Source organism: Chrysochloris asiatica, unplaced genomic scaffold (genome assembly GCF_000296735.1).
Source record: "Chrysochloris asiatica unplaced genomic scaffold, ChrAsi1.0 scaffold00041, whole genome shotgun sequence".
Taxonomy (NCBI): domain Eukaryota; kingdom Metazoa; phylum Chordata; class Mammalia; order Afrosoricida; family Chrysochloridae; genus Chrysochloris; species Chrysochloris asiatica.
This window is the reverse complement of record NW_006408559.1, coordinates 13,868,874-13,882,521: the sequence shown is the minus strand read 5'-3', so window position 1 is coordinate 13,882,521 and position 13,648 is coordinate 13,868,874. Positions and strand designations below refer to the sequence as shown.

Genomic DNA, 13,648 nt, shown 5'->3' with positions numbered 1-13,648 from the left:
TAAGATGCTTGACTGTTAGTTTTAATCTTGGTTTCCCTTGCATTATAATACAGAGTAGACTCTGGAGAGGGAGAGAAAGGAATAGTCAGAAACATCACACTAGAAGGCTTATAAGTCTTTCTTCTGCCTATGACTGATTTGAATACCTAAAATGGGGCTACAGCATACCCAGTGAACGAGGCTTCCTACAGAGCCTTTACAATACATAAAACTATAGGTAGAAACTGGAACCACATCCAGATCTCCAGAGATGAGAAATCTCCACTTGAAAGGACGAGCAGAGCGGCCTGGAGCTGCTAGAAGAATAAAAGATACCTCATGAAAGAAAGACCTGCAGGAAAAATGGAGGCCGATGGACTGTTGCTACAAGAACAAACAATTCACTCCCCTAGAAAACATCAAGGCAAGTGGCCAGGTCCTCTCAACGCAAACCCCCTTCCAAGACTGAGACTCAATGGAAATGCACGCTCTGATTGGTGACCACACACATCACCGATGGGGGGGAAATGGGGTAAAAGCAGTAATGAAGCGGCAAGCTAAACCCTATAATGTTCAGTGGACTTCTGTAGACCCAGCTGGGGACCTGGAGGGCAAGCAGTTGGAGAAGACCTGGGGAGTCTTGGGCCCAGAGTCAGTGGTGTGGCCACGGAGGACTCTAGAGGAGAGTGGAGCTACCGGCTGACAAGTAAAGAGGGCATGTGCACAGGAGCGGCCTATCAGGACGGATTATGAGGGTTGGAAATGCAAAGGTAGGCGATTTGGAACAAGGAAGGGAGTGATTAATTCTACAGGCTAGGAGCGAAACTATCTGGGACCTTCAACGGAGAAGAGCCGAGAACGGGACCCTACCCAGAGAAACAGGTGCCTGAGATGGAGACAGACGATGATGTGGAGCAATGAAGTGGCTGGGGACTTTGGATCCAGAGAGGAAAAGGGACTGTGGACCGAAAACTGGGGGGAGGGGGAAGTGTAGGGGATGGGTTAGTAGGATATACCCTTTGGCTGGTAGATGATGCATGGAGGGGATTGGAACCATGGCAATGAGATGATATGCGATGGAATGAATGTAAAACTAAGTAAACTACCATATAATTCACAATAAAACATTAAAGATCCCAGGAAGAAAATATAAATGAACGGCCCTTAAGCATCAGGAGAAAGGAGCTGTGGTAGCGTAGTGCTTACGTGTCCAGTTGCTAACCTCAAGGTCAGCAGTTCGAAACTACCAGCCTTTCTGTGAAAGAAATATGAGACTTTCTTCTCCCAGAAATAAAGCTTTACAGCCTCAGAAACCCTAAAAAAAAAAAAATGCTGTGAAAGGAATGAACTGTTTTTCTGGAACGTTCTTGCAAACCAGGGGAACTTCCATCTGAGAAGTGAGGCTGTGCGACGAAGTTTTTGAGGGTCCCTCTATCTCTGGGGGAAGCATTCTAGCGGAGACTGCGCTGATTGTTGGAGTGATGACAGCTAGCCACATGGAGCTGCAGGGCAGCTGAATCCCAGTACCAGTGGCAGGTGTGGCCCAGGGCCACAGCTCTAGTCACATGGAACCACTCATGGTAACAGGGATGGCGCAGATTCCCCACAGCTCTTGGGCATGAAGGACATGTTCACGGGGTCCTTCCCTTTACCCTTCAGCTTCTTTAATTCTAAGCTTGGGGTGAAGCACACCCGTGGTGGCAGGTGTGTGGCTCAGTGACTGCACTCAGGACATGGCGCTGCTGATGCTTAGCGGTAGTGTGGGGGTGGAGCTTGAGGTGAAATAATAAAGACCACTTTAGCAAACATTTGCCGTAAACCAAAGGACATCTTCAATTGGGCTTTGCTTCTGTTTTAGCTGTAAATAGACACCTGGAACACAGATGGCCCATGGCGAATAAAACAAACCTAAATAAACTAGTTGCAGAGTTGACTTTGACTCCTGGTTATGCCATGTGTGTCAGAGCAGACCTGAATTCCATTGGGTTTCAATAGTGGACCCCCCCCCGCCCCCAGGCCTTCTCCCAAGGCATCTCTCTGGGTGGCCTGGAAACACCAACCTTTTGGTTAGCACTTGAACTGTTTACAACACCCAGGGACTCTGATCCATGATTTCTATCCACACTGGAAGTTAGAGCATAGTTTCGATTTAGAAAACATGTTTTGTTTAATGGGTTGTAAAGTGGGGAGCAGTGTCAGTACAGGCCAGGAGTCATCATGGAGCTGTGGGTTAGTGCACTAGACTAGGCTGCAAAGTTGGTTTGAACCGCAAGGTCAGTGGTTCAAGCTCACCAGCCGTTCCCCAGAAACCCTGTCGCCATGAGTTGGAACTGACTTGATGGCACACAACAACAACAAAATTGTCAGTGTGTGTCAGTAAAAGGTGCTCCTCTCCTGCTGAACATGCCTTGATGGGTCCCCCAGCTCCCTTGGCTCTTTGGCGAGTTACCATGGGAAGTGTATTGTGTTACTATCTGGAATTCAGATTGGGAGTGATTGACAAGTAGCGCCAGGTCTGCATTGGGTCTGGGCACACCGCCCTGTGGACCGAATCCTGGGTTGCAGTTTTCCAACTCTTGGCCTGTGGTCTTGCTCCTGAAAGTGTGTCCTAGACCAGCAGTGTTGGTTCACACAAAGGCCCTCCCAGACTTCCAGATCTGCTACCAGCTTTTTCACAATTCCCCAGGGAGCGTCTCTGGTCAGATGGGCAGGTGCCAGGTTCCTTCTGGAGGCATCTGGTGCTCATCACTGACTGCTGATTCTTTGTGTTTTCCAGATATGAACACAGCAAACCACTAAAACAGGAAGAAGCGACTGCTACAGATCCCACTGCCAAACCATCTCTTGCCGCTTCCGTGAGTCTCCCGTCAGCAGCTGGACCACTTGTTGAAATGAGTGTGGGTGAAACTGAGTCAAAAAATACCAACTTTGCAACAGTTGGAGCAGAAGACTGGGTGAACGCCATCGAATTTGTCCCGGGACAGCCCTACTGTGGACGCAGTGAGTACTGGGAAAAGGGATTAAAGGTTAGCTGGCTGCGTTTCCACTACTTTCCTACTTCCACTTCTTACACGAGCATCATCCTTGTACGTGAAAGCAGAAAACCTAATGCTTGGAGTGGAAGAAACGCTTTGCATTCCAATAGAAATAATTTCAGATGTTGTGGAAAATACGCTTCTCTTCTTAGTTTTTTAGATATAAATTTCAATCACACAAGAAATGCACACATAAGTAGCTGTTTTTCTATAAGCCTAATCTTAGGAATATCAGCACGAGAAACAATGCCTGTGTTCCGGAGTGAGGAAAGTAGGTCAAGAGACCGCCTTGGGATTGCATTGATGTTCTTTTGTGTTTCCTCAGTTCCCTTGTCCTTGGCACATCTGCCTTACCCACCATGGACCTTTTTTACCCTCTTACATTCCAGCTGCCCCTTCCTGCACAGAAGCAGCCCCACAGGCTTCAGTGACCAGTGAGGAACCAGAGAAAGAGCCCGCGGTGGACACCAAGAAGCAGCTGTGTCCCTACGCCGCAGTGGGCGAGTGTCGCTACGGGGAGAACTGTGTGTACCTCCATGGCGACTCGTGTGACATGTGTGGGCTGCAGGTCCTACACCCAGTGGACGCTGCCCAGCGGTCACAGCACATCAAAGTAAGTTTGTGTCCCTACGTGTGAGCTGTGGGTTCCTTCATCCAGGTGGTCACTCCGTTTTGGAGATGCTGGATGGTTAGCATGGTAGGGTGATGGCAGCCTGGCTTCCTCTCTCACAGCGTCCCTTTTCAAGAACCACAGATAGGCAGGTGCTTTGCTTTTTGAAGTATAAGCCACACAATGAACTGTTGACTCGCTTAAACTGTGTGTTTCATTGGTTTTAGTGTATTTACAGAATTGTACAATCATTATTATTCTCCTGTCTAATTTGGAACGTTGTCATTCCCCCCAAAAGAAACCCCAGGCCCCTGTTCTTCCCTCCTACCAGTCCCTGGTGATAACTCACTCCTTTCTCTCTCCCTGGATTTCCCTACCTAGTCTGGACAGTTCACGGAGGTAGGGTCAGTCAATATATGTGTGGCCTTTTGTAACTGATGGACTCAGTCGGCATCATGTTTTCATGGCTCGTTCAGTACATTTTCAGTACATCTCAGACCTAATACTGGGTCACATGGTGACTCCGTGTTTAACATGTAAGCAACCACTGAATTGTTTTCCAAAGTGGTGACACCATCTTAAATCCCTCCAGTGAAATGTGGGGGTGGTTCTTACTGACTTGGAAACTCACCCTCAGGATGAACTTTTTGTTGGGGAGACACTGCATTACAGACCTTATCTGTAAGGCCACTTTTTAAAAACCCATTCTTGTAATAATGTGGTGAGGCAGGTGATTCCTGGGAGAGAGATAAGGGTCTGCTTCTAGAAGGACTTATGGCTGTGGGAAGTAGCTGTGGAGCCACTCCACTCTGTCCTGGACGTTCCTGAGGACTTGGAATCACCACACTGTTACCGAGACTGATGGATCCTACCTTTAAGGATTGGTGGTGAACATGAAAAGGCTTTTAGTAAAGGACAAGAAAAGAAACGAAAGGGGCTACATGGTTATGTGGGATTACACTGACCTTTCAGTTTCTCTACATTTTTCATATTTTTGGTAATGAGCATGTTTCTTAAAGAAAAGATGTAACATCCACACAGAAATGGACTGGCCAGCATCAACGCTAAGAGTGGTCACAATTGAGGGGAAACAAAAACCCGGCATGTGGAAAATGAAAGGAAACTCGGATGTCAGCATGTATGGCTGCATTCCCACATGCCCATCAGCTGACCGATGGTAAACCATGTGTGGTCTTTGCACACAGTGGGAAATGCTCTGCAGGAATACCAAGGAGAGCGAAGCCTTGGGGTGCATCACCTAGGGACGACCCTGAAAACAAGATGCTGACCAAGTGCTGATGCCATTTATAGGAAATGCCCAGAACTGACAAAATCCCAGAGACCAAGTCGATTTGTTCTTACCTTGAGCTGGAGGGGTGGGGTTTCCTTCTGGGCTGAGGCTGCACAGCTCTGTGAATGTACTACTTTTAGTGGATGAGTTTGGTGTAGGTACGTGAATTGTCCTAATCAAACTGTTGCTTTTTTTTTTTTTTTGAAGACTTGTGTGAACTCTGCAGTTGCCATGAACAGTCTTCTAATAAATTTTAGTTTCTGTCACGCTTAATCTTTTCTGACAGATTATAAAGCGGGCCTAGACTCTTAAGTAAGAACATTTCTGTCTATAAACTAGAAAGGCCACACAATATGAATACTGTCCTTGAGGTAGGCTAACAGTGATGTTGAGCTGTAGGATGAGACTGAGAACTGGCTCACGTTGTACCTGAAACAGTCTCCATAGTTGGCCCCAGACCGTCAGCACGCCCAAGCTCACTTGTGAAGAAAGCTTGCGTTTCCTTGGGGGGGAGGGGGGGACATCCTCCTGCGCTTTCAGTTGATAGTATGACTCTGAGTGTGGGTCCCGTCCCTTGGGCGTCCCATGATCTGACCACCCCTCGTGTCTCTCACTCTCTGCAGTCTTGTATTGAGGCCCACGAGAAGGACATGGAGCTCTCGTTTGCGGTGCAACGCAGCAAGGACATGGTGTGCGGCATCTGCATGGAGGTGGTCTACGAGAAGGCCAACCCCAGCGAGCGCCGCTTTGGAATTCTCTCCAACTGCAACCACACCTACTGTCTCAGGTGCATCCGCAAGTGGAGGAGTGCTAAGCAGTTTGAGAGCAAGATCATAAAGTGAGACTCCTCCCCATCTCCATTTGTGCTTTCTCTTTGGGGGAAGAATTTAGTATCTTGTGCCAACTTCCAACCAGATGGACCACATTTAAATGCATGCATTTTATCTTGAACTGGGGGCGTCTTCTTTGTATCTCAGCTAGCTTTTAGATTAGTTGGTCTATCGACTTTAATTTGGAGGAGGAAGCCCTGTGTATCCGTTCGTAGAACCTTTGTACTCTCTCTGAGGGGATTGTGTTCAGTGCATTAGCCAGTCGAGGCTGAGTGAACAGACGTACGTAGCTCTGAATGTTATGTTTCTTGACGTATGACATTTTTCCACCTTCCTCTTCCATCCATTAAAGCTAGCCAATAATCCACCATCTCTAAAGATTGTTCTCATAACTGAACAAAACGGCATAATCTAAACAGAGCAAAGCTGCAAGAAATAAATTTATTTAAACGAAAGAAAAAGGAGTCTGTGTGAAATGTCTTTTTTGTTGTTTTTTGTTTTTGTTTTTTTCCACCTAAGTTATTGATATAAATTTTTTTTTTAACAAGCTGGCTAGCCCTTGAGTTAACAAGGCATGTTTGTCTTGCCTGGCAAGAGTGGGCAGTTGGGTGACTGTGTGGAACCCTTGCAGGAACCGCCCACCCACCTCCCATTGGTTTTGAAGCGGGCTGCGTGGCCCCCCGGCTGTGTCCTTGAGCCTGGAAGGGGACTCGCACTGCAGCCTCTCCATTGTTTCCCAGGTCCTGCCCCGAATGCCGGATCACATCTAACTTTGTCATTCCAAGTGAGTACTGGGTGGAGGAGAAAGAAGAGAAGCAGAAGCTCATGCAGAAATACAAGGAGGCCATGAGGTATGAGCGCCGCAGCCTCTCCTCCAGCTCCAGCCCCATGATGCTTTGGGCTCACTGGAAGAGCACTGCTGCCTTACTTCTCCTCCTTCCTCCCCTTTGTTACCTGCCAGGACCTCCCCTCTGCTAGTTACCTGCCAGGACCTCCCCTCTGTTAGTTACCTGCCAGGACCTCCCCTGTTAGTTACCTCCCAGGACCCGCCTCTTGGGTCTCCCCCTCCCCCCACCCTACCAGCATTTGCCCACTGTGCGTGCTGCTGTAGTACAGTCCTTGGGGTGCGTGCTCCGGGCCCGACCACATCCCGAGTCCAGGCCGAGTCCAGGCCATGCTAGCGTTGTACTGGCCTTCTGGAAGCGTCGGTGTGTCTCAGGGCACACCCGGGAGGGCTGGGGACTGTGGCCAGTGTGAGTAAGGGCTGCGGTATTTTCCTTTCCAGCAACAAGGCGTGCAGGTATTTTGACGAAGGCCGTGGGAGCTGTCCGTTTGGAGGGAACTGTTTTTACAAGCACGCCTATCCCGATGGCCGTAGAGAGGAGCCACCCAGGCAGAAAGTGGGAGCATCGAGCAGATGCCGGGTAACTCTCCCATTTTTCTTAAAGGAGGGGAAACACCTCGCTGCCCGTTGAGTCCGCACAGGTTGGGGTCGGGGAAGGCGAAGATGGACGCTGAGGCCTGGGAGTGAGACTATAGATGTGTGAGGAGGAGAGACGCCTCCGCAGCCTGGGAGGGATGTGAGAGCAGGTCCAAGTCCAGTGCTTGGCGTCTCCCCGAGAGGGAGACCCTAAATCAGAAGTCCGGCTCGTCGTAGCAGCCGCAGGATAGAAGATGCAGCTGGGCACTGGCGTCCCTATCACGGCCTTGTTTTTTACAGGCCCAACGAAGGAACCACTTCTGGGAGCTCATTGAGGAAAGAGAGAGCAGCTACCCTTTTGACGACGACGAAGAAGAGGTGGTCACCTTTGAGCTGGGCGAGATGTTGCTTATGCTTTTGGCCGCAGGTGGGGACGACGACATGACAGACTCTGAAGACGAGTGGGACTTGTTTCACGATGAGCTGGAGGACTTTTATGACTTGGATCTATAGCGGCAGCGGCGGCGCACAGACTGCTCTGAGCCTCGGCCAGTAGCTCTTCCCGGGGTGCGTGGCGGGGCCTGAGTGTCTCCTAGGCAGGCCCGCCCGCTCGCCCCAGGTGCTCTTCCCAGGGTCTGTCTCTCTCCGCCCTCCCCACCCCGTCTGCCCCGCGTCCCCACCCCCCCCATCCCAGCGCCCCAGGAGTGTGTTGTTTCCTCTGTTGAAAAAAAAGTTACAAAAATAAATCTTGAAGTTAGTTGTTTTGTAATATGAATTAACTGTCAGACAGTTAGTGTAGGTTTGTTTGCGTCGTCTGTGTTCCGCCAGACTCGCACCGCTCTAGGGGAGTGTGTGCAAACTTGGGAGGACCCCAGGTTCAGACTGAAAGCCTTGAGCACACTTCAGGACGAGGAGTGGCAGGTGACCTCGGCCCCCACGGGGAAAGGTCACATGCACGTGTTTTCCTGTGTCCCCACCCTGGAAGTCCCATCACGTGCACTTTGATGCGTTGCACGTGGGCAATACTACTAGTGGCCTGCACCAGGTGTGGCTGTGTGGAGATGCCCTCCCTCCCCCCCTCCCCCCGTATGTGTAGCATGGTGGCAAGCTTGTGAAGGAACACACGCCTGTAAGAAAGGTTGGCTGGGAGAACGCAGCGCAGCACAGGAAGGTGTCTGGGCTTGCGCTGGCGTGCAATAAGCCTCCTCCCGGCCTAGATGCCGCCGCCCCAGTAGCCTTAGCGCAAAGAGCTGACTTAGTGCTAAGTCAACCTAGTGAGGCGATAGATCTTAAAAGAGCCGAGCAGTCTGTTGGTATTTGTAGTTAATAGCGCAGTGCTAGCTCTGTGGGCCCTAGAGGTTAAGGCCATCAGGTCATCCCTGATATTAGCACAGAACGGCCTCTGAGACACCATTTTGGTTAATGGTTCATGATCTCCTAAATTCTCGGTACAGACGCTTTCAGAACATGGGCCTCCTCGCAGGGTTTTGTGTTGGTTTCTGTGGGGATTGATCTCATCCCACCCCTGAGGCAGGCGGGCAGGCAAATGTGATTCTGAACCATTCCAAGTTCTGCTGGAGCCAGGGTTCACCGTCCTGAGTGCGCTCAACACCACCAGGGCACAAGGACAGCAGTTCTAGTTGAGTTGGTCAGGAGTGTGCACTTTGTTGCTCTGTTTCCTGAGAAAGACTTGGAGATGCTCTGGGTTGCCTACCTACTGCGGTGACTCCTTGGATCCACCCCTCCTTTCACTTTAAAAAAAACAGTTGTCGCAGAGGTCTCTGTATTTTGCAGCTGCCCTTTTGTAAGAAGCACTTTTCCCAAATAAAACAGTAACAAAAACAAAACAGAACAGAAATCAAGCTGGTGTTGTGTGTTGTGTAGCGCGCGTCCTGAAATGTGTAGAGCACGTGCTGTAGCACTGGTTTCTCCACCGTTTGGCTGGGAATTGTGGGTAGCCCTACCAGCGGGCCCCTCAGATCTCTGGAAGCCCCAACTCTGGGCCACTTTCCTCAGCCAAAGGCACTGGCGCGCCACTTCTCCACTCCCAGGTGCCTCCTTCACACACTCGGCAAAAGGTGGGGTTTTGAAGTCATTATTAATGAACGAAATCAGACCCCTCTTCCCCCTCCTGGAAGACCTGCAGACAACCCGTGAAAATAGCCTGTGGGTCTTAAAGACACTAAGTAATGGGAGAGGCTGTTGGGAATGCTTCCTTCACAAGTGTGCACAGCTGGGCTTCTTGTCCAGGTAAAGGTCACTGCACCCTTCTGGAAAAGTCAGAAATCCACCTTTAGCTGCTACTGGTCACCCTGTGGCAGCGACTCGTCTCACCCCCAAGGGTGAGGGAAAGTGACCATATTGAGGTGGGGGATTTGGGTGGGAGAGAAACGGCGATGCTGTCGGCAAGTCTCAGGTATCTTGAGGCGCAGGAGGTGAGGTGTATGTTTGGGACCAGGTCTCTGGTGGTGTGGTCTAAGTGGTCTGCTTACCGAGTTGGTTCTGACCCATAGCAACCCTGTATGGATACGGTTTCCAAGAAGCAGCTGGTGGGTTTGAACCGCTAACCTTATGGTTCAAACCAATTGCTTGCTGTCCAGTGCATCAACCCATAGCGCCATACCAGGGCTCCTTGGAAACCCTATACAGGATCGCTGTGGGCACTATGGGTCGGAGCTGACTTGACAGCACTTAACAACATATCTACTTCAAAGACCAATCTACTGATAAGGACTTCGTCCCTGAGCCCACACCACCCTGCTGGTTTGGTAAGGAGCAACTGCCTCCTGGTCCAATTTTCAGTTCAACGGTAGATTGTTATGTGCCGTGCCGACTCGTAGCAACCCATAACAGGGTTTCCGAGGTGGTAAATCTTTAATGGAGCAGAAAGCCTCATCTTTCTCCCTTGGAACAGCTGGTAGTTTGGAACTGCTGACCCTGAGGTTCACAGCCCGATTCATAACCACTACGCTACCAGATAAGTATATGTTACTGTGAAGTGCCGTCGAGTTGATTCCGACCCCTAGCGACCCTGTATAGGGTTTCCGAGGAGTGACTGGTGAGCTTGAACCGCCGACCTTGCAGTTCAAAGGGCTTTGCAGTCTGGCGCATTAACCCACAGCGCCACCCCAGGACTGTAATAACCCTGCTCTTCTGGGAATGGTCTTCTGGGAATGGTGAACCATTCAAGATCAAAAGGGCAACATTTGCCTGGAGACAGCAGTTGAGAAGGTGGGTGGAATGGAAACCAGAGTCACCGCAAGCGGGGGATAAGTGATGATCTAGGTCAGTCTTCACTCAAGTCACAAGTTAAGAGAAAGAAGGACTTGGAAACCTGAAAGGGCCTATCTAGCAAGATCCAGACATGGCAGCCTGCCCGTGTGGTCCTGCCACAGCTGCACGCAGAAAGGCAGCAGAATGGCCAGCCTTGTCCCAGGTGGGAACACTGAGGCCCTTAGAATGGAAATGACAAAGGCAGGACTTATCTCCTCCTCGAGGGAGGGCTGCCAGGGTCAGCCACTGCACTGTGCCTGCGACAACAGTACTGGAAATAAGTGAATAAGAGAAGAGACGGAACCTAAGCAGGGGACATCACAAAATTCATGGAAAAAAAGAAAGATAATGGAATTTTTTCCATGAACTTTCTGAAGCCCCTATATACTTGAAAAATGTTAAACAAGCTACTACTTGGGACCCCAGGCAGACTCTATTCTTTACACTTTTCTGAAATTTAATTTTTTCTCTAGTGAGCAGAACAAAAATTTAATGGAAATGCTGCATTGGAAAGGAATGGGCTATTAAAAAAAAAAAAATGACGTGGGCTTACTGGTCAGATAGACACTGGAGGAACCCAAGACTGGCCACTGACCACCCTTCAGGTCTGGAAAGGAACTCACCATTGTGGCCCAATTTTCAGCCAACCAGTAGATGGGTTTATAAGGGGCAGGAGAGAATCCTGGTGTGGCGCAGTGGGTTAATACTCTGGGCTGCAAAGTCGGCTTGAACCGCAGCATCGGCAGTTCAAACTCACCAGCCGCTCTTAGGACACCTTACACAGGATCCCTATGGATTGGAATCAACTAGATGGCATTTAATAACAGCACCAGTGAGGTGTGCTCCCCATGGAAAGGGCAACATTTTTCTAAGGCCAGTTGAGAAGGGATGGAAAGGCGGGTGGGATGCAAATGGAACTGCTGGGAAGAAGTTAGGTAACTTGTTGCAAGGAGATTGTAATCCTTGAGTGGAAACAAAGTGTCTGATTTGTTGAATGTAAAGCTAATGATCTTGACTGTAAACCTTCACTCAATTCAGAATAAAAATTAAAAAAAAAAAAAGAATTGGTTGGCTATTTTAAAGCCAGTATTCCCAACCTTCCCTTCACTCCCCTTAACATAAGCCCCTTTCTCAGCTGTTTCTTCTTCATGTTAAGCACCATCGGTGGGATCTGGCTCATTAGTGACCCTGAGTTTAAACTGTCAGCCTTGTAGTTTGTTGTTGTGTGCTGTGGAGTCGGTCAGCCTTGTAGTCGGTTCTGACCCATAGCGACCCTGTACAGGGTTTCCGAGGCTGTAAATCTGTACGGGAGCAGAAAGCCTCATCTTTCTCCCACGGAGCAGCTGGTAGTTTCAAACTGCTGACCTTGCGGTTCACAGCCCGATTCGTAACCACTACGCTACCAGAGCCTGTAGTCTGTTGTTGTTAAGTGCCGTCGGTTTAGGGGTCCTTAAATTCCAGTGCTTATCCTACAGTGCTACATCTTCTTAATCTTTGTGACTCCCCTTGGGGACTGTAAACCGTTTCCATGGTTTTGCCTGGTACATAATAATTATACTTAACATACTTTGGCTGATAAATTATCAAAGATCGTGTGTTCAAATTCACTTAGAATGAAATGCTTCATTTTGTAAGTGAAGACGTACTGAGTTGATACCACTTAAGTGATGCTCAGCTTTTTAGTTATGTGAGAGCAGCGCTTGAACTTTAAAGTGACCCGCGGTGGGCCTTGGAGATAGGAGACAAAAATATAAATGTAGATTAGGTGACAACAGTGCCATCTGTGGCTGTGAATGCTTGTGTTTTGTGCTTTTAAAAAACAACTGATTGGTTTTTTACTAATGTCAGGCATTCTCTTTTTGTAATTTTGACTTCTGTTTCTAAATTAGATAAGAAGGCTTCCGACGTCTGTTGCAAGTAGTTATTCTAAAACCACATGATGTGTGTGGATAGTTTTTATTCCTGCTAAATGAAAAATGAATATCATCATCACTGAACCGTAACCCCAGTCCAACTCCTAGCAACACTGTAGGACCGAGTAGGGTTTACAGGGGCAGACTAGCACATGTCTCCTGTGAAGAGGCTGGTGGGTTAGAACCGCCAATCATTCAGCAGTGGAATGCTCAACCACGACACCACCAGTCCCCCCGCCCATGTAAGTATCCCTTTGCCATTGAGTTGACTCTGACTCACAGCCATCCTGTATAGGGTTTCTTAGGGTGTCAATCTTACGGGAACAGAAAGCCTTATCTTTCTCCTACAGAGTGGTTGATGAGCTCAAACCACCGACCTGTGATTAGCAGCCCAGTGCTTATCCTACAGAATCACTAGGGCTCCTTCCCTTTGAAGTATAGGAATTATAAACAGCATCTCCTTCAAAACATAGTTGGCAAAAAAGCTATATTCGTATAGATAAAAGAGTTTGGGCCAATGCTAGGCACATAGGAACTGCTATGTGTATTTGTCATAATTACTGTTATTGTGGTATTATGACTACTACTATTGGTGTGGCGCTGTGGGTTAATGCATCACACTGCAAAACCGTTCAAACTGCAAGGTCGGCAGTTCAAGCTCACCAGCCACTCCTCGGAAACCCTATACAGGGTCACTATGGGTCAGAACTGACTCGATGGTACTTAACAGCAACAATCAATGGAAGAGGGAGAGGAGATTCAGAAGCCCTCTAAAAAGAATGAAACATTACCAGAAAGAGTTCCCCACATATGGAAACGTATTTGACACCAGCAGACAAAATATCGAGACAGCCGATCATTTCTGTCCTCTTTTGGAACTTGATTTCCTAGAATTCACTTGTTATCAACTATGCGCCTTTGGGGCTGTGAGACACACGCCCAGCACCCAGCGAGCATGATCTCCTCACCCCACAGCTGTATAGCTGGTTTTAGAGGAGTGGCACTGTAGGGTAAGCACTGGACCACAAGGTCAGTTTGAAATGCAAAGCCGGCGGTTCGAATTCACCAGCCACTGCTCGGAAACTGTGAGAGTCTGGGTGTGTTGTTGTAGGATCAGCTCTGAACTGCTAACCTCAAGGTTGGCAGTTCAACCCCACCAGCAACTCCTTGGAAACACTCTACAGGGTCGCCGTGAGTCAGACCTCACACCAACGACAACAGGAGCCGCAAACCCTCGTTCAGCACAGCCTTTCTTTTGGAGGCCCTTCCAACAGCCTTTATGGGTTTTGTTGCAGCT

General features: G+C 49.0%; 1 protein-coding gene across 1 annotated transcript in view; it reads left to right on the top strand.

Annotated features, from left to right (window-relative positions):
* Window positions 1–7,678, top strand: part of MKRN1 (makorin ring finger protein 1) — a 22,285-nt gene extending 14,607 nt beyond the window's left edge. Inside the window, exons 3-8 of the mRNA XM_006861173.1 lie at window positions 2,756–2,979; window positions 3,404–3,627; window positions 5,539–5,753; window positions 6,486–6,596; window positions 7,031–7,169; window positions 7,466–7,678. Coding sequence (XP_006861235.1) covers window positions 2,756–2,979; window positions 3,404–3,627; window positions 5,539–5,753; window positions 6,486–6,596; window positions 7,031–7,169; window positions 7,466–7,678 — 1,126 coding nt within the window. The remainder of the gene's footprint in view (window positions 1–2,755; window positions 2,980–3,403; window positions 3,628–5,538; window positions 5,754–6,485; window positions 6,597–7,030; window positions 7,170–7,465) is intronic.
* The last annotated feature ends 5,970 nt before the right edge of the window (window positions 7,679–13,648 follow it).